This window comes from Coffea arabica, chromosome 6e (assembly GCF_036785885.1).
Source record: "Coffea arabica cultivar ET-39 chromosome 6e, Coffea Arabica ET-39 HiFi, whole genome shotgun sequence".
Taxonomy (NCBI): domain Eukaryota; kingdom Viridiplantae; phylum Streptophyta; class Magnoliopsida; order Gentianales; family Rubiaceae; genus Coffea; species Coffea arabica.
Window position 1 is genome coordinate 4,402,179 of NC_092321.1, and position 26,233 is coordinate 4,428,411.

Sequence of the window (26,233 nt, forward strand, 5' to 3'; positions counted from 1 at the left end):
TACCTAAATCGTGCAGTATTATTATGCCACTAATAATACGCTAATGTCACATTTGACATAGACAAAGGTGTTTTATCACACTCCAAACATTGGAGCATTTTTTTTTTTTATGTTTGGTAATTAAAGAAGGTTATTTTATAGTAGTAACAACAACGGAACCGCATTATATGGTTGACTTTTCAATTCACAGCTTTTTTCTGTGATGGCGAACCTTTGGCTTGATGATGATGCGCCTGCAGACAGAACGATGGCTGAATGCTGAGTGCCAGCAGGAATTTTTTGATTAATCCAATAATGTCATTTGCCAAATTGTCACACTCAAACCTATCTTGTGAGAGATCGCTGGTTTAACTTCAGATTCGGATTTTGACAGACCAACGGATATTCCAAAATCTCGTTTCTGAGGGGCCGCATTTAATAATTCAATTTAGTGCTTAAATTTAATAAATTTAAATCTTAATACATTACATTGAACTAAAAAAATTAGAATATCTAAATTATTAAGATCACACTAAATATTCTAAATAAAACTTGTATCAAAAAATAAGTATACATTGAAATGTATCGAATTTAGTATTTATCAATTTAATAATTTAATAATTTTAAATTTTAAATTTAAGATTTTAATTTTACCAAACGCACCGTAACTCTAGTGCATATACTAAGTTGGTATGTAAACTTGAAGCACACTTTACACGGCTCCGTTGAAATATTGCTCGTTCGGCATCATAAATACATTTTTTAATCACATTTATATCCCACACATATCACAAAAATTGCTATAATATTATTCTAGATACTTTTTTCGAATAACCCCCTATCTAGCCCCATTTTTTGTGTTGTCGCATACCAAAGTGAATGATTATAGACCATTAAGTCTGGTTTCCCATTTTCCTTTTACTTTCAAAGTATTTTAATTTCTCACCCTCCACAATTTCTTGAATTTTGCACACATGTAAATTTAATCCTCCTCCCTAGTAAATTAATTATGCCACAAGTAGTACATCTCAACAGGAATGGAAAAAAAAAAATAAAAAAACCATCCATTTCAAGTGCCACCTATCCGCAATTGCATAGTATTTTAACTAGAGGTGGCAAAATGGGCGGGATGGGCAGGATTTGCTTGAATTTGAGATGGAACCGAGTCATATGGGTTTGGGCCCAACCTTACCCATATGTGTTTTGGGACTAACTTGGGCGGGATCACTTTGGGATGGGTTTAGATTGATCCCGCCCAATACCCAAATCTATTTTTTATATATTTTTTCCTTTAATTTATTTTTAATTTTTTATATAACTTTAATTTTTTATTTATTAAATTTCTTTTAGTTTTATTAAATAAACATGCAAGTGCTTTATACTCAAGATTCCGACCAAAAATTGGATTAACAATAAAGGAAAAGATAGATATACAGCCATATTTCAATATATATCAAGATGGCCAAGGCACTTAGGGTGTTGAATATTTATACTCATCATTGTCCAAGGATGACAGGTCTAAACTGACTGAAATGTTGGAAATTCTTGTGAATAATAACTAGGAAGACTGCTAGTTTATATTCACTGGTATGACTATAAAAATTGTTAAAGATAATTTTTTAATCTAAGACTCCGTTTGGATTAGCTATTTTTTCAAAAAATAATTTTTTCAAATACAATGTTACAGTAATATATAATAACTCAAAAAACATCCCATCCATATTAGTATATCAAATATTTCAAAAAAAATTTATAGTAAAAATTTTTCATATACACTGCTACAATAAAATATTTCACAAAAACTCCAAAAAATAACTAATCCAAACGGAGCCCTTGCTATTTGAACCCAATGGGTACCCAAGTATTTCCCAAAATTTCCCATCAATTAATGGGTACAATTGGGATTTGTCCCATTTTAAACCCAACATCAAATTCCAGTACCCATATCGCCCAAAGTCCCCATGGGCGTAGGTAACCTATTGGGATTTGGAACAAATTGCCACCTCTAATTTTAATAAAGAATACTTGCAACATATCCCGGATAAATTATCTTTTATTACGTCATCAAATGAACATGTATCAGGTGTAAATAAATCAAAGATAATGAGCAGCATAAGTCCACCATTGCCCTATCTTGAACAGAGAAGTACCCAATTGCCGCATAGATATGCAGCGATTAACCATCCATAATGGAGTTTCATGACCGGTCCAACATGCACAGAAAAAGGTAATGTTTATGGTCAAGGTTTCATCAAGCTTTTCATGACATAGTTTAGCACTTCATCCACATCAACAGTCCATGCTACAGAAATAGGTGAATGGCCTGTCCATGGGTTGCTTGAATTCCATCTGTATCAGAGTATTGAAGTTAATTAAACAAGAACCTACGACCCAAAAAAAAAAGGGAAAATGCCGGTTTTCATCCCCAAACTGGGTAAGGACACATTTCGTCCCCCAACTTTTGGACACGACACATTTGATGTCCGAATTAATAATTTTTGACCAATGTCATCCTCAAACGACAATTTAGCCAATTTTTAACGGAACTAGTCACGTGAAAATCACATGACCGTTAAGTAAACTTAAATCACATTTTTAACAAAACTTGCCAGTTTCCTGAATGCAATTAGTCAACTTTTGGCAATTTTGACTAAGCATTCATCAATAAACACTTGCGTCCCGTACGTAAGAGGGGGGGGGGGGGGGGGAAAGCTAAAAATAAGGATAAAATAAAAAATAAGCAAGAAAAGAAATAATCAGCATGAAAAATGAAAGGGGATAATTTCACAAACATCCCTTGAGATTTTTAATAGTTACAAAAAGCTCCCCTCAAAATTTAAAAATTACATATACTTTGCATACTTTTACTATTTATATAAGAGCAAATTATTTGAGCAGCCATTGAACTATTTGAATAGTAAAAATTTGGCCCTTCAATTATTCATAACATATTTTTACCCATTGAATTATTAAAAGTATAAACTTTGAGTTATTCATAACATATTTTTACCCATTGAACTAGTATGTTTTGTATTTAATATAAATTAAATATGTGAAAGTTAAAAAAAATAATAAATTATCCATAACATACCAGTTCTTTATGGAAAACTGACAGGTTTTATAGTATGTTTTGTACCAACTCTTTATGGTAAACATACCAACTCTTTATAAAAAAAATTGGTTAACTAGCGCACCAAGAAAAACTAATATGTTTTGTATTTGACATAAATTAAATATATGAAAGTTAAAAAATAATAATAAATTGCCCATAACATACCAAGTATTTATGGAAAACTAGCAGGTTTTGTAGTATGTTTTGTACCACCTCTTTATGGGAAACATACCAGTTCTTTATAGGAAAAATTGGTTAAATAGCGCCCAAAGAAAAATTAGTATGTTTTGTATTTAACATAAATTAAATATGTGAAAGTTAAAAAAAAATAATAAATTGCCCAAAACATACCAGCTCTGTATGGAAAACTGGCAGGTTTTGTAATATGTTTTGTACCACCTCTTTATGGGAAACATACCAGTTCTTTATAGAAAAAATTCGTTAAATAGCGCCCAAAGGAAAACTAGTATGTTTTGTATTTAACATAAATTAAATATGTGAAAGTTAAAAAATAATAATAAATTGCCCATAACATACCAGCTCTTTATGAAAAATTGACAGGTTTTGTAATATGTTTTGTACCAACTCTTTATGAGAAATATACCAGCTCTTTATAGGAACAATTGGTTAAGTAACGCTCAAAGGAAAACTAATATGTTTTGTATTTAACATAAATTAAATATGCGAAAGTTAAAAAAAAATAATAAATTGCCCATAACATACTAGCTCTTTATGGGAAACTGACAGGTTTTGTTAAAAATGTGATTTAAGTTTACTTAACGGTCATGTGATTTTCACGTGACTAGTTCCGTTAAAAATTGGCTAAATTACCGTTTGAGAATGACATTGGTCAAAAATTATTAATTCAAACATCAAATGTGTCGTGCCCAAAAGTTGGGAGACGACCCAAAGTTTGGGTTTCCCAAAAAAAAAAGCACTTGAGAAGTGCAAAGCAAGCAAGGTAAAGCTTACTTTTTCAGCCCTTGGTCCATCAGGGTATGCCCCACGCTGATACCCTGTGTCTCAACCCTCACAACCCCTTTCTTGTATGTGAAGAGATCAGGCCGGACTAGAGCTACAAAACTAACAGGGTCGTGAAGAAAAATTCCTGCGCAGGCCGGTATTAAACATTAATATGTGAACCATCAAAAAGAGAAGATCTAAAAAGAATTTGAAAATAAGGCAGGTCAATGACAAATTGAAACTAGCGTTGTAAGCAGCCAAATTACCATAGACACCGTCAGATTTGACATGCCAGTCACGGTAGAATTTGCAAATGTCACACACAAATTGAGCATGTTTTCCATGAGATTGTCTTAGTTCATCAAAGGCAGCATCTGAACTTCACAAGACAACAATTATGAGAGAGTAACTTCCAATGAAAAGATTCAGGTGGGAAAATAGGCAAGTGGTAAATAGAAAGGGAAGAAAAACCTGTCATTTTGACTTGTGTTGTGATATTTATGCCAACAACATCAACATTTGCCCCAGAAGTGAACACAACATCTGCTGCTTCAGGATCACAATAAATCTGCAAGTCAAAAGCTTGAACACATTATTTGACTGACTGGAAATTGAAAGACTGTATGTTTTGCACCGAAGTAATTTGTCTTACAAAGGAAATCAAGTAGATCTTCTCTAAAAGACAATGGTTCAGTTAATGAAATATAAATAGACAACATTCACTAGTTGATAATAGATTTCTCAAATCAATTAACTAAAGAAGGGGAAGATATCATATTCACGGAATCAACCCAAGTATTCCTGTATTGGTGGAGGAGCACGAGCACCAGAAGCTCAAGCAGACTTTGTCAAGAGGAAAGAAACACAGCAAGACATGAGCCATTTGTTCAACAGTGTTAACATTTAAAGGAATTGATAGCAAATGAACATATTTTTGCGACAACAATTTAGACATCTAAAGTACTGTAAATGCTAATTTAAATTTATCACACCCTAAAGGGGATAAGAGTTAATGATCTATCTCCATATCAATGCAGTCAAATAGAAGGCACTGCTGGTGTTGCATACATTTGATTCAGCAGCAGGATTGACATTTCCCAAAGCGAAGAAAGCTCCACCAAGTATTACAATTCTTTTCACCTTGCTTGCAAAGGATGAGTCCCGCTTGAAAGCCTAAATGAAGAAAAGATAAACATGTAGTAAGGCAAGCAAATGAAGTAGAAATTGAAGCAGAGAAAGTAATTCACAAGGCAAGTTTCACTGGAAAAATTTTCCAAAAACTTACCAATGCCAAATTGGTTAGAGGTCCCAATGCAAGTATAGATACTTCGCCAGGGTATTCAGATACTTTATCAACCAAAAATTCAGATGCACTTTTCTCAATCTTCTTAGATTTTGGAGGAGGTAAAAATATGTTGCCAAGTCCATCTGAACCATGAACAAAGTCTGCGATGCATGGTGCCCCCCCCTAAAGGAAAGAGCATAAGCAGGATGTATCAAATACACCACTCAAGCTGAAAACTGAACAAGCATACTTAACACTGAATAATTTTTTTTTAGTTGACAGCAAATGTTATTCTATTAGCCAAGTAGCCATCAATAATTTATGAGTTATCATAATCAACTATAGATCACTGACTATGCTCACAAGAAAAAAAACCAAACAGTTAATTGACCCAAATGACACAAAGTGGTTACCTTGAGAGGTCCAGGGCTACCCTCTGCTACAGGCACACCTGGATATCCTGCAATCTCACACTATCCTTTTGCACATTAAAAACAGAACTTGATCATGTACACAATCCAAAAACAGGAAAGATTGCAAATTTCGGGAGCATAAATAACCATGCAGAAGAGGAACTAAAGTACAGATATAACATACCAAAAGCAATGCATTGCGAGTAGCACCTTCAGTAGTTACATTACCATATATTGTTGTCAATCCCAATATATCCAAGTCAGGTGATTGGAATGCCATTAATATAGCCATGCTATCATCTGCACATCAACAAAACTCACACTTCAATCTCAAGTTCGAAAGATCAGAACAGCCAGAGATGTGGGAATATAGGGGCTTATTTACGTGTTTGCACAAGCTAAACAAAACGTGATCTAACTGTGTAAAACTAATCACCTAAAAGCTCATTGATAATATATTTTGCTGGATTGTCCGTTGAACCTAACATAAGTCCATCTAATAATTCCAAAATAAGTACATGAATAAGGATCAACAGTCTTTAAAAAGCATCTCGAAACCTCTAACTACCCCCAAGCCCCCAATCCCTCCCCCCCCTCCAACAAAAAACACCAAAAAAAAAAAAGAAGATGGAGAAACCAGGAATATTGTAACTTGAGCAAAAGACGAATATATTATCATCAGTAATGCTTATTTCAATTCCACTATTACGAAAGATTGGAGTAAAGAAGAAAATGCACTCAAAGACTAAATTTTTCTTTAGATTTCCAATATCAAAATTTACTTCCCATTTTTTTTAAAAAAAATTTCTCTCCCACTTTACAAAATACACGATGTTTATATAATATATCTATGTGCGATTGGAGGAGGTATAAAAGGCAAGACAAAATATATAGATTTTAGTCCATATGTTTTTTTCGCTACAAAGGGAACTTTTCTCCCGTTGAGGTAGAATTTGGAAAAGAAAATGCCAAAAATTAGAAATGGCACGCCGAAGGATGGAATAACAGACATAGATTATAGAACCACAAGAATCTAGAAAGCCATAGCATTTTCCCTAATTCAAAAGTACGTAACTTTTTCAATCAAACTTTGCTGTCATAATACTATATTCCAGAACCAGGCCCACTGTAGCCACCAAAAATGAAAGAAACGCACAAACTCAGAGGAAGATACCGCATTATAAATCAAAAAGTTGCAGTAAATCGAATCAACTTTCCAAGACTAATTGAGCTGGGCTCAATCTGAAACTGATATTAGTATTATACTCAGACAACGAAACACAAAAGCAAGGAAATCCTGAAACTCATGAGTTAGTAATTAGTACAAGAAAGGCTGACCAATTCCAGGATCGGTGTCAATGATGAGCTTGTGACGCTTCATGGCACCAGAATTGGCAAAATCTTCGGCCAACGCATCAGCCATCACCAACCCATTAGCGCACCCACCATTAACCACACGGGAATTGGACATCCCTTTCACAGTACAGTTGATTGCAATCTTTCCGGTAGTAGTAATACAAAATTGGTAGATGAGAGTGTGAAAGCAGAATTGAGCAGGGAGGGGGATTGGAGTGCGGGCCTTAGGCACACACTTAATTAGAGAATTATAGGAAAACAAAGACGCAGCCGCTGGGGACCAAATTCATAGTAATTAACAAACAAAGAGAAAAGAAAACCAAGTACTAGTTGTCTAGTACAAACAACTCTTGTTTGAGACTAGACAACTAGTGGTGAAAGAAAGATGGAGGAAGAGTAGTGTAGGAATTGGGTGAGGAAGATGCCGAGAAGGTATGGAAATGCCCTCTTTCCTAAACTGTTTTTGGGTTTCCTAATTTTTTGTTTAAAACGCCATCGCGCACCACGCCTCCTTGTTTTGTGTTTACCTAATGTTTGTGTTTGGAATGGCAGCAACAGATAAACCAAAAACAAAAATAAATAAATATACTTAGTTGGACCTAATTTATCAATAGTGATTAAACTAACATTAAAGATTGGACCATACCCTCGTCCACTTTATTTGTTTAGCAAAGGAGGATAAAGACAAACTAAATTAACCACATAGTTTACAGACTGTCACATTTCTAGGCAAGAGTAACGTGGATTGGGGCTTGAGTATGATTGACATTTGGCAGAGTCCTCGAATTCCGAACATTCAACTCACTTAGTGATAGTCGATTTGTTAGTAGAATATGCTTACTTCCTTGTTAAGCATATCGATTAATATGCGGATTAATTGGGATAGTTTTTTGTTTTTTTTGTTTTTTTTTTTTTTTAAGTTTGAGTGGCTTTGGAGATCTGGACATGACTCCGAAATTATAGAATGCTTACATAGATTTTTAATCGTTCACCAACATAATTCTCACATTAGCAGCACAAAAAAGTAGGCCGTTCTTAACAACTATACTACCATATATTGGCGATTTAATTGGGATGGGGTGTGTGTATCATGTTATCCTTAGTTGCCACTAATATTGCTTAGATACCTGAAAAGAAACTTTTCGCCTAATTTTTTTCCTTTTTTTAACTATACCAAAAAATAGAATTGTCAATAAGGTTGAGTTAATTCAAGTGCGACCCGCAAAAAAGACCAATAAGCCTTATGTTTAAGAGGATCGGGCAGAGTTTAACCTTAAATAATAGATCTGAATTAAATGTGAATCAAGTTTATGACTCATTAGACTCAAACCTAATTAAGACCTGGCCAGTTCATTTCTGTGTCTCTATATATATAAAATTGCATACTAAATTATATATATAATATATATAGTTATACAGATTATAATATTAAAATATTAATATATTATGTATAATTATCTAGTTAATTATGAACTTGAGTCGAACACTCTATGAGTCCAAAACTCATATTAAATAATGAATCGAGATTGAAACTTTTAATCTAGGTCCAAACCCGAAAGCCTATTTTTTGAGTCAAGCTCGGGCTTGCCAAATTCTAGCTCATAATGTCTAATTGACACCCCTACCAAAAAGTTAGGAGGTTTGTGTAAGCAACTAAGCATACGCAATTGGACGAGGAGGGGCATAGTTACTACGTAATTAGCATGCGGTTTTCTTAATTCGTCCAAGTTGTTTGTTTAGTTTTGTCGAATAAAAGATGACTGGAGGCTGGAATTAATAATTCATAATCCTAATAACCAAAAATGCTCCGCCAAGGGCTCATCTTAGTCTTCAGTTGTTTTTCACCATTTTTTTTTCAGTTGTTTTTTACGATTAATAATAAATCCAGTCATCTTATCTAAACTACGTGATCCCATTGTATTTGATAATTAGATAGTACAATTTACACGCCTCCCCGTGGCCCACACAATAATTGCTAGTTAATTAAACACGAAATGCAGTGCTGACTGCCGTGGGCTGACTCGGCTCCACGTTAGGACCATGGACGCTATTTAGTCTTCGCACCCATCCACCGACTAAATTTCTGCTTGGATCGTAAGTTAAGAGTTTGAATTTCACCTGCGCCAAAGAAAGTGTGAGAGAGCATCTATTTGATCTAATCAGATCCATAAATCTGTTAGTTCCTTATATAATTTTTTTAAATTCTCTTTTCTTGTAAAATAGGATATGATAGGTTAGGTTCTAATTTCTTACATAACCTCTTTACATTCTTTTTCTTTTAAAATACGATAGAATAAATTAGGTTATAAGAATGTTATCGTCGTTAAAAAAAAAAAAAAAATCTTCACACCTATTTTTTTTTTAAAAATATTTTTGGGATAAATGAAATGTCTAGAATGCAAAACTTCTTTCTCACCGGTATACGACGGAATTACTCAAGTGCCCCAGCCGTCTCGAAATTTCCCCAATAGCAAATGCACGAAAAGCCTCAAATTTCTGGCCATTCACATAGACTACTTTCACGATCATGTTTCTTGAATTAACTAGGGAGAATTGCACCAACCATCTCTTACATATCGCTGATGTGAAAATTTAGTCCCGTAGAACGAAAATGATTAGTTTTAGTCCCTAACAAACAAAAAATAATCACATTTAGTCCATTTTTACTTTTTCGAGTAGATTTTGATCGGAATTTACTGGGCCCACATGACGTGTCCAATTTTTAAAAGGTAAAAATGAAAAATCAACTTGACCAGAAATTTGAGGGACTAATGGAGCAGATATTTAGTTAAATATTCATCAAAATACACAAAAACTATTCCACCATTACTTGAAAATCTCTAATTCATCTCAACCCAAAACGAACCATAATTGCAAACTCCTCTTAGTTGATTGAAAATCTTTCGAAGGAAATTCGTGATTAAAGACAAGAAAATAACAAGCAAATGTGCTATAAAAGATAAATGCAAAAAGAAAAATGAAAAATGAAAAATGAAAATGTGCTTCCTCGCCCAAAACATTCTAGCAAGTCTGTCTGGAGTTCCTGGTCAAAATCAAGATGGAAAAAATCCCATAGGCCTAAAGTGGAGAGCAAACTTTGGTGGCTTGCAATATCTAAAGACTGCACTTTTTTGGGTGAAAATGGGATGGGGTTGAAATGGTTTGTCAAAGTTTCCATCTTTTTCTTGTTACAGTGACACGCCATTGGACTATTTCCCTTCTTTCGTGAAGAAACTATGCCGCTTTCAAGCTAGGATTGTTGAACAGGACAATGGCAAAATAATAAAAAGTTTTAGGAGATGAAGGCATGGATTGTATGGGATGTGTCTTTGAGAAACTCTTTGGATCAAAAGCAGTGAGATTTTGTGATAGAAGTGTGATGTCTAAACAAGGCTTTTGATGGGGCTCAAGATTCTGCTCATGGTCGGCTGATGATCGGGGCAAAGAAGAAACTGGCATTTTATGATTTTTAAGGACTTATCTTTGGTGTTTGAGTTTCTTGGGTTTTCGGAGACTTCGGCTCTTAAGAGGCAAATGCAGAGCCTTCCCCAGTGCTCCACGGCTTCAGACATTTCATTTAGGCATTTTACGAACACTTGCAATGCTGACCGACAATGGTGCTGTCATGATCTACAACAGTAGTGCAATTATTGAAGCCAAGAAGAACCCATTCTCCGTCAAAGTCAGGATGCCTCAAAAGCTGGAAGGTGGAGAAATTGTGGAAGTTGCATCCGTCGATCACGCCAAGGTCACCAAGGCTGTCTGCGTTTGTTGCATCATTATCTCTGAACCCAACATATTTGGCATTTCAATCAGCAATTTCCTTCAGATGAATTTCAATCAGCTGCTGTGAGTTTGCAATTAGGGTTGTTTTGGGTTGAGATGAATTGTTAGTAATGGTGGGTTAGTTATATAATTTTTAATGAATATTTAACTAAAGATATGCACCATTAGTCCCTCAAAATTCTGATCAAGTTGATTTTTCATTTTTACCCTTTAAAAATTGGCCACGTCATGTCGGCCCTGTAAGTTCTGGTCAAAATCTGCTTGGAAAAGTGAAATGGACTAAATGTGATCATTTTTTGTTTGTTAGGGACTAAAACTAATCATTTTTATTCTAGGGCACTAAATTTTCACATCAGCGATATGTGAGGGACGATCGGTCTCATTCTCCCAATTAACTAAGCAAAATAAGTTTATTGAATGCGAATTAATTTTTCCTGCACTTGCAGCGATATAATCGCAGGCTGTAGTCTATATCTACGCAGTTTCACCTGTTCCTTTCCGGTTGATAAACAAACATGTAAACAAAAAAACAAAAAAACCCAATTAAACAAGAGGAACAGGCAGGGGCAGAGCCAGAAAAAATTAGGGAGAACTGCACCAATCGTCCCTCACATATTACAGATGTGAAAATTTAGTCCTTCAAAACAAAAATGATCAGATTTAGTGCCTAACAAATAAAAAATGATTACCTTTAATCCTTTTTCACTTTTCCGAACAAATTTTGGCCGGAATTCATTGGGTCCACTTGCAATGCCCAATTTTTAAAGGGTAAATTTGACAAATCACCGTTGACCAATTATGCCAAGGACCAACTTTGCAAAACTTTAGTTAAACATTCATTAAAAAAAACATAAAAATTAACCCACCATTATTTGCAATTCATCTCAACCCAAAATCTTAGGTTGTGTTTGGATTGCATTTTTCATGATTTTTCATGGAAAAATTATTGTAGCGATTTGATGTATGTGAGGAAAAAAGGTAATAGGGAAATGTGATCACGGAAAACGACGTAATTTTCCGACGAAAAACCGCAATCCAAACAAGGCCTTAATACCAAGCAATTCAAACAGTATAGCATTGGCCTTAATAAATCTCACCATCGTGCTCAAGTAAATAAGTAATTTACTAAAATCAATCTCTGATAAAAAAGCATGTACTGATACTAGCACTAGTATAAAGTTCTTGCCGTCCAAATTTATCCACCGCTTTCATTTCTTAATGGCCGCCTGAGCTTCTTCCCAGAAGCCATTATCACAAATGCAAAGCCCTTGTTTTTATCATCTTTTTGCTTTATAACTTGCCACATCCAAGAAAAACAAAAACCACCCCTCAAAATCACTTCTTCAACAAATTCATCCAAGAAAAAAAAATAGAAAACATGATTCAAAATGACTCCTTTAACAAATTCATCGAGATAAACAAGACCCACCATTTAAAAATCACTTCATTAACAAATTATGTAGGACAAACAAAACCCACGATTTAATGTCACTTCAATAACAAATTCAGACCCAAAAGAAAAAAGAACAACCAACTAAAATCATTTCTTCAACTTCAACAAAAGTATCCAAAGTAAATTCTTTAATAGAAATACCAAACTCATGGAAGTACCTCAACATCAGTAACAGTGCCGCATTCAGCAAAGAGGTTCTTGATATTAGCAACGGTGAAAGACCATGGCAAATTTAGCACAAAAAGCTTTCTTTTCTGATTGGTTTGTGGGATTGACTCTATTTTTCCTTCGGTTGGCTCTGTTTTTTCTTCTACTGTAACAACTTCTTCAACTGTAGAGGTTGAGTATATTTGGAATCTTGGTTTTATCGTGAGTGCAGTGGAGGGAGGGGAAATAGTGAACATTTTAAGAAAAAAGAAAAGGCACAGGTGAAAATGGGAAGTTTAAGGAAGTGTAAAGAGCATTTAGGGGAAGTTGACGGGAAGGAAGAGGAAGAAGAAAGTATGAAAAATGCTGCTGCTTCAATTACAACCATTGCTGCAAATTCTTTGGTTTAGGATTAAAAAATACATATCGTAATCTGGAATTCTGGTGTTGTCTTTTTCATTCATTAGCTTGGTTAGCCTTTCTCTTACAAGTCTTCAATCATCAATTTCCTTCAGATGAATTTCAATCAGTTGGGAGTTTGCAATTCGGGTTTGTTTTGGGTTGAGATGAATTGCAAATAATGGTGGGTTAGTTTTTATGTTTTTTTTTTAATGAATGTTTAACTAAAGGTTTGCAAAATTGGTCCTTCGCATAATTGGTCAGTGATTTGTCATTTTTACCCTTTAAAAATTGGGCATTGCATGTGGATCCAATGAGTTCCGGCCAAAATTTGTTTGGAAAAGTGAAAAAGGATTAAAGATGATCGTTTTTTATTTGTTAGGCACTAAATTTGATCATTTTTGTTCTGAGGGACTAAATTTTCACATCTATAATATGTGAGGGACGATTGATGCAGTTCTCCCAAAAAATTAATGAGGGCAAAAGCAATACTAAAATTTTTTACCTACTATTCTTCTAGTTTTTTAAGCAAAAAAAAAAAAAAAATTCACCAACAAGTACAAATGATACATATATTCCATGAAAAACATAAAAAGATAAATTCAAAATTATTAATTTTATAATAATTTTATTTCAAAAACAAACTAATTCACTGCGAGTTTTTATATTTTGATAACTAATTTGGTTGTGGAAGTAAGAATGACTCTGGTTGTGGAGGGAAAATGGGGGGAAGGGAAATTGGGAAGTGGAGACAAAGAAAGTGAATGATATGATTGGATGAATTGATCGAGGGAAAGAGTAGCTAGCTGTTTGGTTGTGGAAGGTAGTGACTCTCCATTGTGGGGGAAAAATGGGGGGCCAGAGGAGGGAAGGGAAATTGGGGAGTGGGATCCAAAGAAAGTGAATAATATGATTGGTACTTACTAGTTAAAATGAAAAGGCTTTTTTTAACTTATTTCAAATGAAATTTGTGCCCCACGTCCTTCCTTTCTAAAAAAAACTCTAGGGATACACTTAAAATTGTATAAGTATTATAGGAATTTAAGGGGACAGTGGAGGCGTGCCCCCAGTACCCCCACCTTAAATCCGGCCCCCGGGAACAGGTCATAATCTTTGCAAGAAAAAATACAAGCATCCAACCCATCATTCCTTCTGGGAAGCACAAATGCCAATCTGTTTCTGGAGGAGAGCCACGTTAAGATTGAAAAAAATTTAAATGTTTCGCCTTCGCTTGTTAGAATAAATAGCATCCCAGAACTACTCAAATACGTTGGTCTGAGGAGCTAATTCTATCTAGGCAAACATTAAACCTAAAATGCCCGCTAAAATGCAAGGCAGACCGGAGTCAAATTACAATTTTCCAAAAATCCCTAGCAGGATCTTCAAGTTTAATGATAAAAAAGCTATGAAAATTCCCTTTTTCTTTTTCTGCCTCATCTTGTCCACAAATTCCTGTTAGTATCAAGCCCCTTCATCAAGATCACGCTCTTCAAAATGGTCCTGCAGTCATTGGAAGAATAAGGAACCTGTAAGACAAAGTACAGTGTGCTTAAAACTATACAATTCCTTGAGGAACTTAAAAGAGCAAAGTTTGTGCCAGAATCCCACTCCTTCATTGTGATTTTTTGAAGACAAAATCAACTAAAACACCGGGTGGACAAAATTGCCTTGGGCTTCAACTGCTAGAACAAACCTCTGCACATAAATCAAAATGAACCAGGGTGGAACCGACAGAATATAAATTGCTTGTGCAAAAGACAAATGCGCAACGAAACACAAGATAGCCAATCCTTCCCCTTCAGGGCATAATCCCAGTTGATTTAATCATTGCATTTAGCACCTTTAAGTTGCACTAAGGTGCTCTTATTTGATTTTTGCATTTGCTTTCACAGCTTCTTTTCAGCTGTAACAAACGAATTTTAGAAGCAACACCTAGTGGTCATTTAGAAAAACAAAATTTAGTTATCCAAACTCTCAACTTTTTAAAAAGACTTTTTTAAAAAAGGAATAATAAATTGCAAGAGGTTAAGCAAACAAGAACAGAAGCTCAGTAAGAAGTTGGATGTAAGCATTAGAGTTCTGTCGCTTGAGGTAGCAGAAATGCAAGCTTAAAGTAACGATTCATCTTCTTGGTTATGAATTAAGTCAACAATGCCCATGTAGATTTGATAACGAAGCTCAAAAATGATATGCATCTATCAGAACATTCTGCACATGCACTTCAAATGCAAAATGTTCTCACAATTGTCTTTTTTTCTGCTACAGAATTCTTGGAAGAAACATGATACAGTGGTTTGACATGGTTAAACTTAGAATAAAACTCATCAAGCTGTGTTCCACTAACTCTGGATATCTAATAGCACCATACATAGATACAACAGGTGGAAATGAGGGGATGCTAATATTGATAAAGAAGAAATGAAAATCTAATCCCCAAATAATCACACCAATTAGCATAAATAAACTTGATTCCTCTTTAGTTAGAAGCTCAGGTTCATGGTGGTGCAAAAAGCCTGCCTCACTCAGGAAACTTGAGAAAAGCGACAACCCTTACTCCATCCCATGGAACCAGCAGTTCAAAGGTTCCTCATCCAGGTTCACGTCCTTTTGTCAGGGGGGGAACCCACAATACTTGTAGGACCTTTAGCTAAATGACCCTTAGGATGTCCACCCGCTTGTCCAGCAGAGCTCCTAGAATTCAATGTCTCACCAGCCAAAACTGATTTCTTAATCTGTCAAAGGAGATAGATTTGTCAAAAACACGAGGTAATGCTGTCTCTATGTGTGAATTCATGTATAAACACGGAAAAGTGTCTACAATCACAATAGAAAATGAAGCAGTACATACCACTGCAAGTCGCTCTCTATGAATATCACTTGTAAACTGCAAAACCATAAGATGATCAGCATCAGAAAAGCTCTCAAAGCTATGTCATAAACCAAAATTTGACCAAAGTGTATATATTTCATGTTAAACTCTAGAGACAAAATAAGTTATAGGCTGCCAGCACAAAAAGAGCAGTCAAAATGTTTTACCGGCTTTTTATACGTCTTAATCTCATCTCCACTGAATCCTGGAAGAGTCGTGTTCCAGTTTCTTTCTGAATGAAAGGATTGACAGAGTGTTAAAAACTGCATTTTGGTCAACCGCCATGAAGGGAATTCCAAAACTAACCGAGATGTAGAAGAATGTCCTTTGCTTCCAATGTGGCAGATTTGCGATGTTTAGCCAATGAACAACCAAATGTCGTAATCTGGTAAAGGTAAAAACCGGATATTAAAGAAAATAAAAGAAATCAATCATAAGTCACTGGTAAGCATAATAGTAAACAACAAGAAGATCACTTAATGCAGGTAAGATTCTATCAGACATGTTGAGAATAATATTTAGCCAGCCACTAATTTTCCAATTTCAAAGAAGGGCTTCTTTGAAATTCACCTAGTTTAAGTAGCATTTTCTATAGATACTTGGCAACTTCCCATTGAAAAGAACCTAATTAGGGAATGTAACCACCCATCTACTGCTCAAAAGAGCACAGTTCCAAAATATCTAACCTGACAAGTTATATACGAGGGAAAAGAATAGGTTTGCTATGTGATCTAAAAAAGAGACAGAGACAATATATTGCTTCTGAATATGGAAGAAAGCTTAGTTCACCCTATTTCTCCAAACAGTCATAGGATTGACAGTTTGAGCAATCATGATATAATATTCTCTTTATTTACCATACAAGTGGAACACGTATTTCAAAAATCCAATGCCTCCAGTTAATATATTTCATGCAAAGAAAGTCGCCAATTTGGGATTGTAAACATTCCAAAATGTTGTTTACTGCCAGAATACACTAAAACTTAAATTAAGTCAAGAGGTCAAGCATGCCGGAGAAAAAGCAAACAGTGTCAACTTACAGAGTCCACAAAATCCTCTGCAATATCCACAAGAATGTCTTCAACTTCTGGATCTAATTTTTCTGATGCATCAACCTATCCAAGAGTGGAGTGAATCACAGTGCCCATCACAGAGGAAAGCCACTAGCACATGCATACAATCAACAAAGAAGCAAAAATGCTGATGTATGCAGAAACAACTCAACAGTGCCCTCATATCCAGTGTATGAACAAGGCAATGCCAAAGTCAGACTGCACAATTTACAATCTACAAATTCATATATAGACCTTTTCAAGCAAATAACATAAAAAGAGAAAAAGGAACTGAGAAGAATATCAGATGCAAAATAAAGAAGGCAAGCAAAATTTGCTCCAACTTCTCCTCACCCATGCAATCTAAGGATGGATTAATTGCAAGTTTCACCACTCAAATCACAGTAATCACACTTTGGCTAGCTGCAACCATAATGTAGGTTGCATAGAATCAAATGTTATAGAGGACAACATTCAGCATGTGATCAAGCATGACAGGGACATCACATCTTCTGAATTCTGATACTGGCCATTCTAGGACATCCTAATTGTCCCACTTCAGAAGAAAAAAATGGATTTGAATAGTTAAAATATTAAACTAAAGGATCGATACATGGCAACAGATACACAGTTTGACTAGGTATGACAAATCCAGATTTTTAAATTTCTCATTGTTCCCATGAGGACTGGGCAGCAGGCACCATGAATACATTCAGAAACTCCTAACAACTTAAGCCAACAAGAAGCTGACAAACCCAAAATTGTAGCAAAATTCACCATTTGCTACTTTGAGAAGAGTGGGCTGAAAAAAGGCAAACCATTGAACAAAAGAGGCAAGAACTTGATCATATTTCCAAAACAATTGCATGAAAACCATACTGATCCTTGAAACAGCCAGAAAAAGTCTAACTCAAGCTAGCACAGATTGATTGAGTAGGTCAAAGAAGATGTAAAAAAGAATATAAAAATGTTAAAGAGAGACTAAGTGTTAATGCTCACGTTGGACACTAGTTCTTGAATGCTTCGCTTGCTTAATATCCTGTTACAAGATTCCTCAGGTTCTGCACTGGGTGCCCGGTTAGGGAGCCCAGGCTGTACTGGACTGGAAGGTATTGTTGAATGAGAAGGTCTTTGAGTTCCCAAACTCAGATTCCTTGCAATCTGCTGTTGATTAGGTAAAGATTGCTGAATCCTGGATTGTGGAAGTTGCTGTCCATAATGCTCTTGAGTCCCAGCCCCCGAGGTAGAAGGTTGTTGAGATTGTTGTGAGGAAGATGCTTGCTGTTGCTGGGAAGTTGTTGTCATGGCATGGTGATGCTGTTGAGAAATATGAGATCGCTGCTGCATGGATTGCGGGCTAACCTGTGGCCTTGATGGTGGCAAAGGAGGCTTAACCTGTGATCCAGAATTCAACCAGGGTTGATTCTGAGGCTGTGGACTCTGCGAACTACCAGGTGACGGTGATCCTGGAGATCCTACTGATGAAACTCTTAACATGCCATGACCCTGAAAATTCTGCCAGTGGAGGAGACAAGAATAAGCAACAACATAGCCACAACAGATGCCCTACTTTTCAAAATCCCAAGTCATGGATGCAGATAGCTTGTAACCAATTTAAAATGCACACTAACACATCCATCAAGCAACTGTCTAACAATAGAAAGAACACATGACTAGGGAAAGGACCAATATTAGTTGGAATGAATTTTCTTTTCAGGAAAATAACAGGAGAGACTTCTGTCTGAGATGTCAAGCAGTTTCAGCTTAAGCACCTATCATGTTCCTTTAATTTAGATAACCAACAGTGCATTTCATTAGCTCTGAGCAATAAATTAGCTTCTTGATATGCAAAGAGATTACAGATGTATTTTTTTTTATCATGATTTAGTATTTATTATTTTTGTTTTGCACAACGTGGTCAGAGATTGGATCTCATCCTGTTTGTCAGTAGTAATAAACTGAAATGATGCAGAAGATCCCTTTTGGGCCATAAGAAGGAATGGCCGCACTCTCCTCCTTTCATTCTTTCGTTTTGGCTGATAATTTGCATTTTACTAATTAATAAAGTAAGTAGCACTCCAAAGGAATTATTACAAGGAAGATACCGGTGTTCAACCAATTAATCTCATCAAAGATCTCCTTTTGCATCAACGCATTAACCAAAATATAACAATGTTTCTTCCTCCAGAATATCATTAAGACTCGGTACTTTAAATTCCAAGGTGACAATGTAGTATAAAACGTCCACTATTTCTTAGTCTGGACTTAGGATGTTCACAAAAGCATCACACTCAAATATTGAAATTCAAAGGGCAGCATAATATCTACTTCCCAGACAAATTAATTCACAACATCACCAGGAAACCACTGAGCAAATCACAAGTATCAAACCATCCCACGTGATGAAAGAGGATAAACTTAGCTCTTGAAATACTTGCACAGACCTGTGTAGCAGGGGACTGGATACTGGGACTTGACTGCGGTCTAGGGGATGACTGCACAGGCCTAACCGGAACCCCTGGTGGCCGCATTGCGGAACTTGAACCCAACGTTCCCATCATTCCTATTCCCTGCATTCCTCCCACAGTTGGCCTCACCTATACATTGCACTACAATAAATATATCTAGCAAATACATGACAGTTTCACATATTTACAGACAAATTTTGAAGTCCAATAAATTATAGACGGTACCTGAGAAGAGCTTGAAGTAGGCCCAGAATCAGTCACATTGCGGCCCAAACCACCAAAGGGTTGCACAAAAGAAGGCGGAGTGAGTGATGAAAAGGAAGTCGGCGGGGGCGGAGGAGTGCCCGGGTGATGGGCGGGAACCCCAATGGCCATCCCGCCCCTCGGTGGCGGCGGCACAAGTAAAGAAGAAGAAGAAGAAGAATTGGATGCAGAAGCAGTAGAAGAAGCAGAAGAAGAAGAAGAATGATGATGAGGGGGAAGAGGAAGAGGAGGAGGAGGGAGTGCGAAGTGTGATATAGGGGTAGGTTGTTGCCAGGCTCTATTGAAGGCTGCTGCTGCTGCTGGTCTTGTTTGGGTGTTGGGGGTTGGGGTGGATGTTGGGGGTTGAGGGTTTTGGGAAGGAGAAGGCAAAGAAAGTAGAGGAGGTGATGTGGTTGTGGAAGGGAGTGAAGAGGTGGAGGTGGTGGCGGTGATGGGTGGTGGAAGAGCGGCGGACGATGAGGCGGTGGAAGCTGTGGTTGTTGGCGTAGGAGGAGAGGGTGATGGTGGTGGTTGCTGCGGAAGTTCCGGTGGTTGAGGAGTGGAAGGCGGTGGTGTTGGCGTCTGCTGCTCCATTGAATCAGCGCTGTGGCCTGTTTGGATTTTAGCGTCTATATTTGTATGCCCTTAGGCCTTTTTTTTTTTTTTTTAAAAATCGTTTTTATTGTTTTTTGGTTCGTCGCCTCTTCCCTGTTTGTGCTTTTACTTTTATTTTTACTTTTTTTGGGTGTTTTGTTTGTTTATTGTATGTAAAAAGTGATAAAATGACTGACAGGACAGTTAATGTAAAAATGTTGGGTTCCAAATCCCTGACAGTTTTTTCGCTTCTAAGGGGTTTGAGTGAGGGTTGGGTAATTAAGTCTCCAAGGTTGCCTCAAGAGTTGCCGGCTTTTGAGGTTAACTTTGGGATTAGATTTAATTGCTAACTTGAAAAAGTCTGACAAAAAGAGACAAAAGACGTAAATCGGGGGGTGGGGGGATTCTGGGGTAAGTGGGTTTTTAGTTAAAGCCTAGTAGAGGCTTCCCTACTAACCTTCCCGTTGTCCCACATCGCTTCTACGGGGTTTGAGGGTTGGGTAGTTAAGTCTCCAAGATTGCCTCAAGAGTTGCCGGCTTTTGAGGTTAACTTTGGGATTAGGTTTAATTGCTAACTTGAAAAAGAATGACAAATCCCTGACAGTTTTTAAAGAGGACAGTTAAATTGTTAGAAACCTTAAAGAGGGATTTCTGAAATTATCCCAAAATGAAAGGCAAACTAACCGTGTTGGATTAGCCAAGAAAGAATGGGAATTGATTTCGACATCAAATTGCTATACTATTTGTTTTCATATGTCAGTCCCTTAAATATGAGACCAGAACCAAAAAGAATATGTGCGGAGATAATAACACGAGTAAATATATAATTTGCAGTTTCGCACTACTACATCAATCAAAACAACAATTCGAGCTTTCATATCTTCAGGCACATTCATATTGTATTGCCTAGCAGCAGCTTTGAACTTCATCCTGCAATTAAGACCAAAGGCAAATGAATCTAATGCTTCGATCAAAATGGTAAATGTAAAACCCCAGTCGATCACAGGACATGCACACAACCCCAGTCTATCAGCAGTGAGAATACCCTTCTTGCCTCTTCTGATTCAAATTCATGAAGACACGGCCTGGTTCCTGAAATCTGTGGTTTCTTCATCAAGCAACCGGCATTGTGAGTTGGGGTCTCCATCCTCAGCAGCAGCAGCAGCAGCTGGATTCTTCTCACTGTTGAATCCCCCAAGGCATTGAAAGTTACACGAAGATGCAACTCTATATATTCAAAGAAATGTCATTTGAAGCCTACAAATCGAGGGGTTACATAGAATCCTACAAATCGAGTTTGTCTCACAATCTTCATTCAACTGCTGAAAGATCAATGTGCAGTTACTGCCGTAAAACGTTTTTCCTTCACTGAACGAATTCATTAACTTGTATGTACACCAAATTCATATACACAACCAACACGAGAATAAAATTCATTCCTTTTTCAATCATACACTCGTATACATTCACCAAACATGGCGCATAGAGTGATACTGAAAGTCAAGATATTTGGTATACAGAATATTGATCATGCAAGAATATGTATTAACTTGTTATGAAATCTTTGATCAGGAAGGAACGCTTGCCTATGTCCATTTTAGACTAAGAGTTCAGTCTAGGATTGGAAATACCTTTTAGAGTATATAATCAGGCCAACAAACACAAGTGCAAAAGCTAAATAGTAAAGCCAGTCAACCTGCAACAGCAAAAGAATCATGAATGAATGATTTGAGTTGCAAACCTCTCTGCTGTCTATCGAGCAGAGTGGGGATAGGATATCCCAATCATCACTATCAGAAGTCATGTCATAGTCTCACGAGAAAATCAACCAGCAAGCGAAACCAAGGAGCAGAAAAGAAAGGGCATCCGTAGAGGAGGAGTATATGGAAAAAGAAAGCTTATCTGCTGCTTGTAGAAAAATATCCGAATGACAACTGCCCACATGTCAGACGTGAGAATAGAGAGATTGAAGAGAGTGGCTCCACTCATCTGCGCATCCAAAAACAACAGAGAAAGCAGAAGATGATGTCAAGCAGCAGATGGGATTCAATATATAAGAGAAACACACATCCTTACTTATACTCCAACATCAAGCTGACCTTCAAGACGAAAGGAACGACTGAGTAGAATGTAAAGCTTGCGGCTGCGTAACCAAAGAAGGCCAATATCTGAAGATCAGTCAAAAGAACCTCAGATACAAAATTGGCTTGAAAATAGTAAATAACAAATCAACTGATTCTCTAATTTGAACAACAAGCATTCATAATCCAATCAATCACTTATTCCTCTTTGACTATATATCTTCACATGCCAAAGCATGTGAATATACCAAAAGGGGCATGAATTGTACCCTCATATAACTAACTTGTACTAGTTTCCTGGTGAATATGCAATAATCCAAGGTTGCCTTCACATGACTTTGACTTGTTCATCCTCCAATAATGCAGCTGCAAACCTAGTTACTCACCCCTCTACAATGCGAACGTAGTAATCATTTTCAGATCGGTGTATTTTTGCACACTAAAGCATGTTTACTTCGTAAAATGTTAGTGAACATAGCCTAATCAATACAGCCTTAACTCTATACTAGGGAGAAAGGAATATCTTTCACCAACCATAACGATGCATATGAGTTTTCCTGCTTGAAATTGGAGCTCTTAGTGAACAAGCATATGCTTCGTTTCTCTCCCTATTTTTCAATTCTAAGTGGGAAGTATAACAGCGTTAAACTTCACATATAAATTTGGCAGTTAGTTGGGCCTTCAAAAATTTAATTAAAAATAGCTGGGATAGCATATCATTGCATTCACTGGACACGAGTCACATCAGTAGCACGCACATTCATGTCCTTGAATATCATTTCTGTCCATATATATGCAGATAGGTATTGGAATCAGATGTTAATTTCCATGACAACTGAAAAAATTTTATCACTATATCAATTGTTTATAAAGTTGCACTTGTGATTTCTCTGAATTCACAGCCAACGTGTTCTAAATAGCAACTCTCATCATAATGCATCAGTTAAAATCTGCACATCATAAAAAGACAAACTGTGGATTAGCTAAGGCAAGAAATATTTTGTCACATAATTTCTAAGGGGGTTTTGCCGATTAATTGAAGCCAGTAAAATGTCAGTCGAGAAGATTAAGCACATGATAGGCTAAATTTGACATACGATCCCAGATAGAATCCTTAACCATAACGCAAACTTCAAGTTTCTGGTTCATATAGCTCTTTAGTCAACCAATTAAATGAACGAAAGGAGATGTATAGCTATATAATGCTTGAATACAAAGAAATCATCTAAATTCACTTACAATTTCTGCAGACCACTTTACAGATTCCAGACTCTTACGCTCCATGACAGCTCTGAAGGAGGATTATGGAAACACATACGAAGAGAAACTCTTTCCATCAAGATGATAGCAAGAGTGCTAAGAATTTATAACATGGAACTGCATAAGCTAGAACAATGTATCATCAGAAGAGAAGGATACATCTCCCCAATACTCACAAGCATTGCAAAAAGACTAAGTAGGGCAACCACTTCAACACGATCTTTTTTCTTCACACAAAATTCCTGTACAAGTAAGATGTAAGATTAGATATAACTCTGCAGCTTCACATTTTGCATGTTTAGACTTCAGAAAGTAACCAAGAAGCAAAAATCTAGTGAAAACAACTATTAATCTTAAATTGATAGCTGTTATCCTCTTAATATTTGCATGATGCACACAATCATGCAGAAAGTTCAGTATTTACTAACCTCACCAACATTGCTCAATGCAAAGAAAACTGTGCCCGCAATTACAAGTATATCACCAAGAATAGGCCTTGAACCACCTGAAAACACAATGGTAGTCGTAGCAATACTAACAATGAATTGTGGCTATACAAGTTAGAGCAGTTTTAATATTCTTGCGATGTCTCCTTTTCTTTCTTTTACACTTTCTTTAAACAATACTCCACTTCAGTTCCATTAACTATAATGATTGCCTTGCAAGGACATCATAAAAAAAAGGAAGACCTTGATGTTTACAGAAGTAATCATGCAGTATAGTCAGTTAAGTGATCAAACAATGCAGTCAATTTATGAACCTCAAAAGAAAAGGAAAAATTCTTAAAGAAGAACAGATATATCACCTCCACCACCCACCGCAGCATCAGAAAGAAGAACCACAACGAGACCAGACACACAGACAGCTGCACCAAAGAACTGCCAGGGGCTATACCGGGTATCGAGGAATGTCCATGTCAGAATGATTACCCATGCTATTGTCCAACAATCCAGGATTGTCACGCTGGTAATTGATGAATACTGGTATGCTTTATTAACTGCAAGAGAGACATTAGAAGCTTATCACTCATAACACAAATGCAACACAGCAGAAACTGGCAGCCAAAACAAGTACTGACTATCGTGTATAAGAACGAATGGGATTACTAAGCTCTCCATGGAGTGTTATTGTGGCATCCGTCCTAATTCCAGCTATTTTCTCACAGATTTTAATTTTACTTTTTCATTCCATAAGCATTCTCTAAGAAATATCATTTGAGATTCCTTTTATCTAACGTAGGAATCATCAGTATCAAACAAGGAACTTTTATTTGTGTTCATATTGTTGTGCGGAACATGAGCAAGGCTAAGAATGTCATTTGCAACTCTTGCTGTAGGCCTCAGAGAGTAGCGGAGAAGGTAAGGTGGATTAGTTGTTGCTTACCAAGATAATTCCCTTGGACGTCAACAAAACCTAACAGAAGATACCAATACCAAGGGACCTGCAAACTCAACATGGTATGTGCCGATCACCATATGAAAGCAAGCAAATTAGTTTCAATCACAATCAGTTAATACCCAGGAAGCATGATTTAGCTAGAACCTTTACTTTCAAACTATAAGGAAATAGAAGCATAACACGTAGCAATTGTCAAGAAAATATAGCTACCGATACTGTGTAAAGTCAACAATCAACAGTACTTAACAAGCCAATTCTACCAGCAGTTTCTGTCGTCTGTAAATCAAGATGCCTCCATACACCAAAGTCAAGGCCGAGTAAGAGAAGAATGATAGAGTAAGAGGTGTATCTGCACCTGCACGATTTCCCCAAAGACGATAAGAAATTAGCGGAAAGTTATGACATTCAGATATTTGTCCACACTGAGAAGGGCCAATCCCATGAAAATCAGAAAAATCTTGAAACAGAACTAGCGAAATCCTCAGTAGACTCTGGGATACTTTTTAAAAGAAACAAGAAACTTAGCAGTGCCATGAAGAAAAAGAATCTAAAGCCTGCTCAAATCGCAAAGGGCATTCAAGAATGAAGAATATATGAAATAGAGAAGAAAATTTACCAAGACTGGCTATCAATGAAGAGGTGAAGCTCATTAATGCCATTTCAAAAGAAACCACTTGGCCAAGAAACAACAAAAATACTAGCCGCCACATGTCTTTATTCCTGGAGAAGTTCATAACTAAAGAAGGCTAGCTCACCAAGCTGACGGGAACCCAGAACACAGAACGTTAGAAACAATGATAAAAGGCATAGAATTGTAGTGGAAATGTGAATCTGAATAAATTGCTTTTGTCATGCGTGATTGGAGTATCTGGGAAGAATATAGCAGGAGAAGTATCAGTTACTTTGTCCAGTTTAGCTTGTTTGTGTCAGAGATCCACAGAAAGTTACATGACATTTCTTTTCATCAAGACGATTATTAGATGCTATGATTTCAATAAGCCAAAAGGAAAGACTTACCGAGTAAACAACAGTAGTGAAATTAGTTTTTTAAAAAAAGGATAACGTTTAATTCTGGTAAACGAGAAGATGGAATGCGTATTAATAATGGCGGGAGATCCATATCTGCCGAGTGAGCAAGGGGTGCAAGTCACCCACCGGTCATATTTTAGCCAACAGGTCCAAATACAATAAGTCGGGTGGGAGTCTGCACGTGGCTCAACCGCTCAACCGACCATGACTCCTCATGGCATTTTTTCTCCTCTTTAACGCATTCAACACATTTATAAATCTCTCGGGGATCAAGGGAAAATCGTTCAAAACACTTCTCACATTTTATAAAATGATTTTTTTCATCATTCATTTTAAAAATATAATT

At 36.5% G+C, this 26,233-nt stretch overlaps 3 protein-coding genes across 9 annotated transcripts; all 3 read right to left on the reverse strand.

Annotated features, from left to right (window-relative positions):
• Positions 1-2,012: 2,012 nt before the first annotated feature.
• Positions 2,013-7,637, reverse strand: LOC113697217 (uridine nucleosidase 1). The gene is made up of 9 exons (XM_027216733.2): positions 7,091-7,637; positions 5,937-6,052; positions 5,753-5,812; positions 5,340-5,522; positions 5,123-5,227; positions 4,526-4,622; positions 4,321-4,428; positions 4,064-4,199; positions 2,013-2,328 (listed from the first exon to the last, which is right to left on the reverse strand). The coding sequence occupies exons 1-9, from the start codon at positions 7,221-7,223 to the stop codon at positions 2,220-2,222; spliced, it is 1,047 nt and encodes a 348-aa protein (XP_027072534.1). The 5' UTR covers positions 7,224-7,637; the 3' UTR covers positions 2,013-2,219.
• Positions 7,638-15,113: 7,476 nt separating this feature from the next.
• Positions 15,114-20,658, reverse strand: LOC113694601 (transcription initiation factor TFIID subunit 12). The gene is made up of 8 exons (XM_027213445.2): positions 19,508-20,658; positions 19,259-19,411; positions 17,814-18,329; positions 16,803-16,877; positions 16,069-16,147; positions 15,930-15,994; positions 15,742-15,777; positions 15,114-15,625 (listed from the first exon to the last, which is right to left on the reverse strand). The coding sequence occupies exons 1-8, from the start codon at positions 20,117-20,119 to the stop codon at positions 15,491-15,493; spliced, it is 1,671 nt and encodes a 556-aa protein (XP_027069246.2). The 5' UTR covers positions 20,120-20,658; the 3' UTR covers positions 15,114-15,490.
• Positions 20,659-20,812: 154 nt separating this feature from the next.
• Positions 20,813-26,027, reverse strand: LOC113697368 (uncharacterized). Of its 7 annotated transcripts, none has more exons than XR_011816758.1 (13): positions 25,876-26,026; positions 25,475-25,617; positions 25,119-25,213; positions 24,844-24,901; positions 24,266-24,457; positions 23,889-23,965; positions 23,620-23,702; positions 23,440-23,491; positions 22,219-22,287; positions 22,022-22,108; positions 21,751-21,815; positions 21,140-21,346; positions 20,813-21,049 (listed from the first exon to the last, which is right to left on the reverse strand). XR_011816758.1 is itself a non-coding variant. In XM_072054585.1 (13 exons), exons 2-12 carry the CDS (start codon positions 25,590-25,592, stop codon positions 21,190-21,192), a joined length of 1,053 nt encoding a protein of 350 aa, XP_071910686.1. In that variant the 5' UTR covers positions 25,593-25,617; positions 25,876-26,027; the 3' UTR covers positions 20,813-21,049; positions 21,174-21,189. The 7 variants fall into 7 exon arrangements, 6 of the variants coding, with proteins under 6 accessions (XP_071910686.1, XP_027072763.2, XP_027072762.2 ...); XM_072054585.1 differs by having other exon boundaries at positions 21,174-21,346; positions 25,876-26,027; XM_027216962.2 differs by having other exon boundaries at positions 21,174-21,301.
• Positions 26,028-26,233: the final 206 nt, after the last annotated feature.

Bases quoted from the DNA above. Each gene is read 5' to 3' on its own strand.
- LOC113697368 (XM_072054585.1), bottom strand. From the start codon at position 25,592: ATGAACTTCTCCAGGAATAAAGACATGTGGCGGCTAGTATTTTTGTTG. The intron at 25,214-25,474 runs GTAAATTTTCTT...GAAATCGTGCAG, and splicing joins TTCATTGATAGCCAGTCTTG to GTGCAGATACACCTCTTACT. The intron at 23,492-23,619 runs GTATCCTTCTCT...ATCCTCCTTCAG, and splicing joins CTTGTGAGTATTGGGGAGAT to AGCTGTCATGGAGCGTAAGA.
- LOC113697217 (XM_027216733.2), bottom strand. From the start codon at position 7,223: ATGTCCAATTCCCGTGTGGTTAATGGTGGGTGCGCTAATGGGTTGGTG. The intron at 5,813-5,936 runs GTATGTTATATC...GCAAAAGGATAG, and splicing joins CTCGCAATGCATTGCTTTTG to TGTGAGATTGCAGGATATCC. The intron at 5,523-5,752 runs GTAACCACTTTG...TCTTTCCTTTAG, and splicing joins GTAGCCCTGGACCTCTCAAG to GGGGGGGCACCATGCATCGC.
- LOC113694601 (XM_027213445.2), bottom strand. From the start codon at position 20,119: ATGGAGCAGCAGACGCCAACACCACCGCCTTCCACTCCTCAACCACCG. The intron at 19,412-19,507 runs GTACCGTCTATA...TGCAATGTATAG, and splicing joins CTACTTCAAGCTCTTCTCAG to GTGAGGCCAACTGTGGGAGG. The intron at 15,778-15,929 runs GTAAAACATTTT...ATGGTTTTGCAG, and splicing joins TTAAGACGTATAAAAAGCCG to TTTACAAGTGATATTCATAG.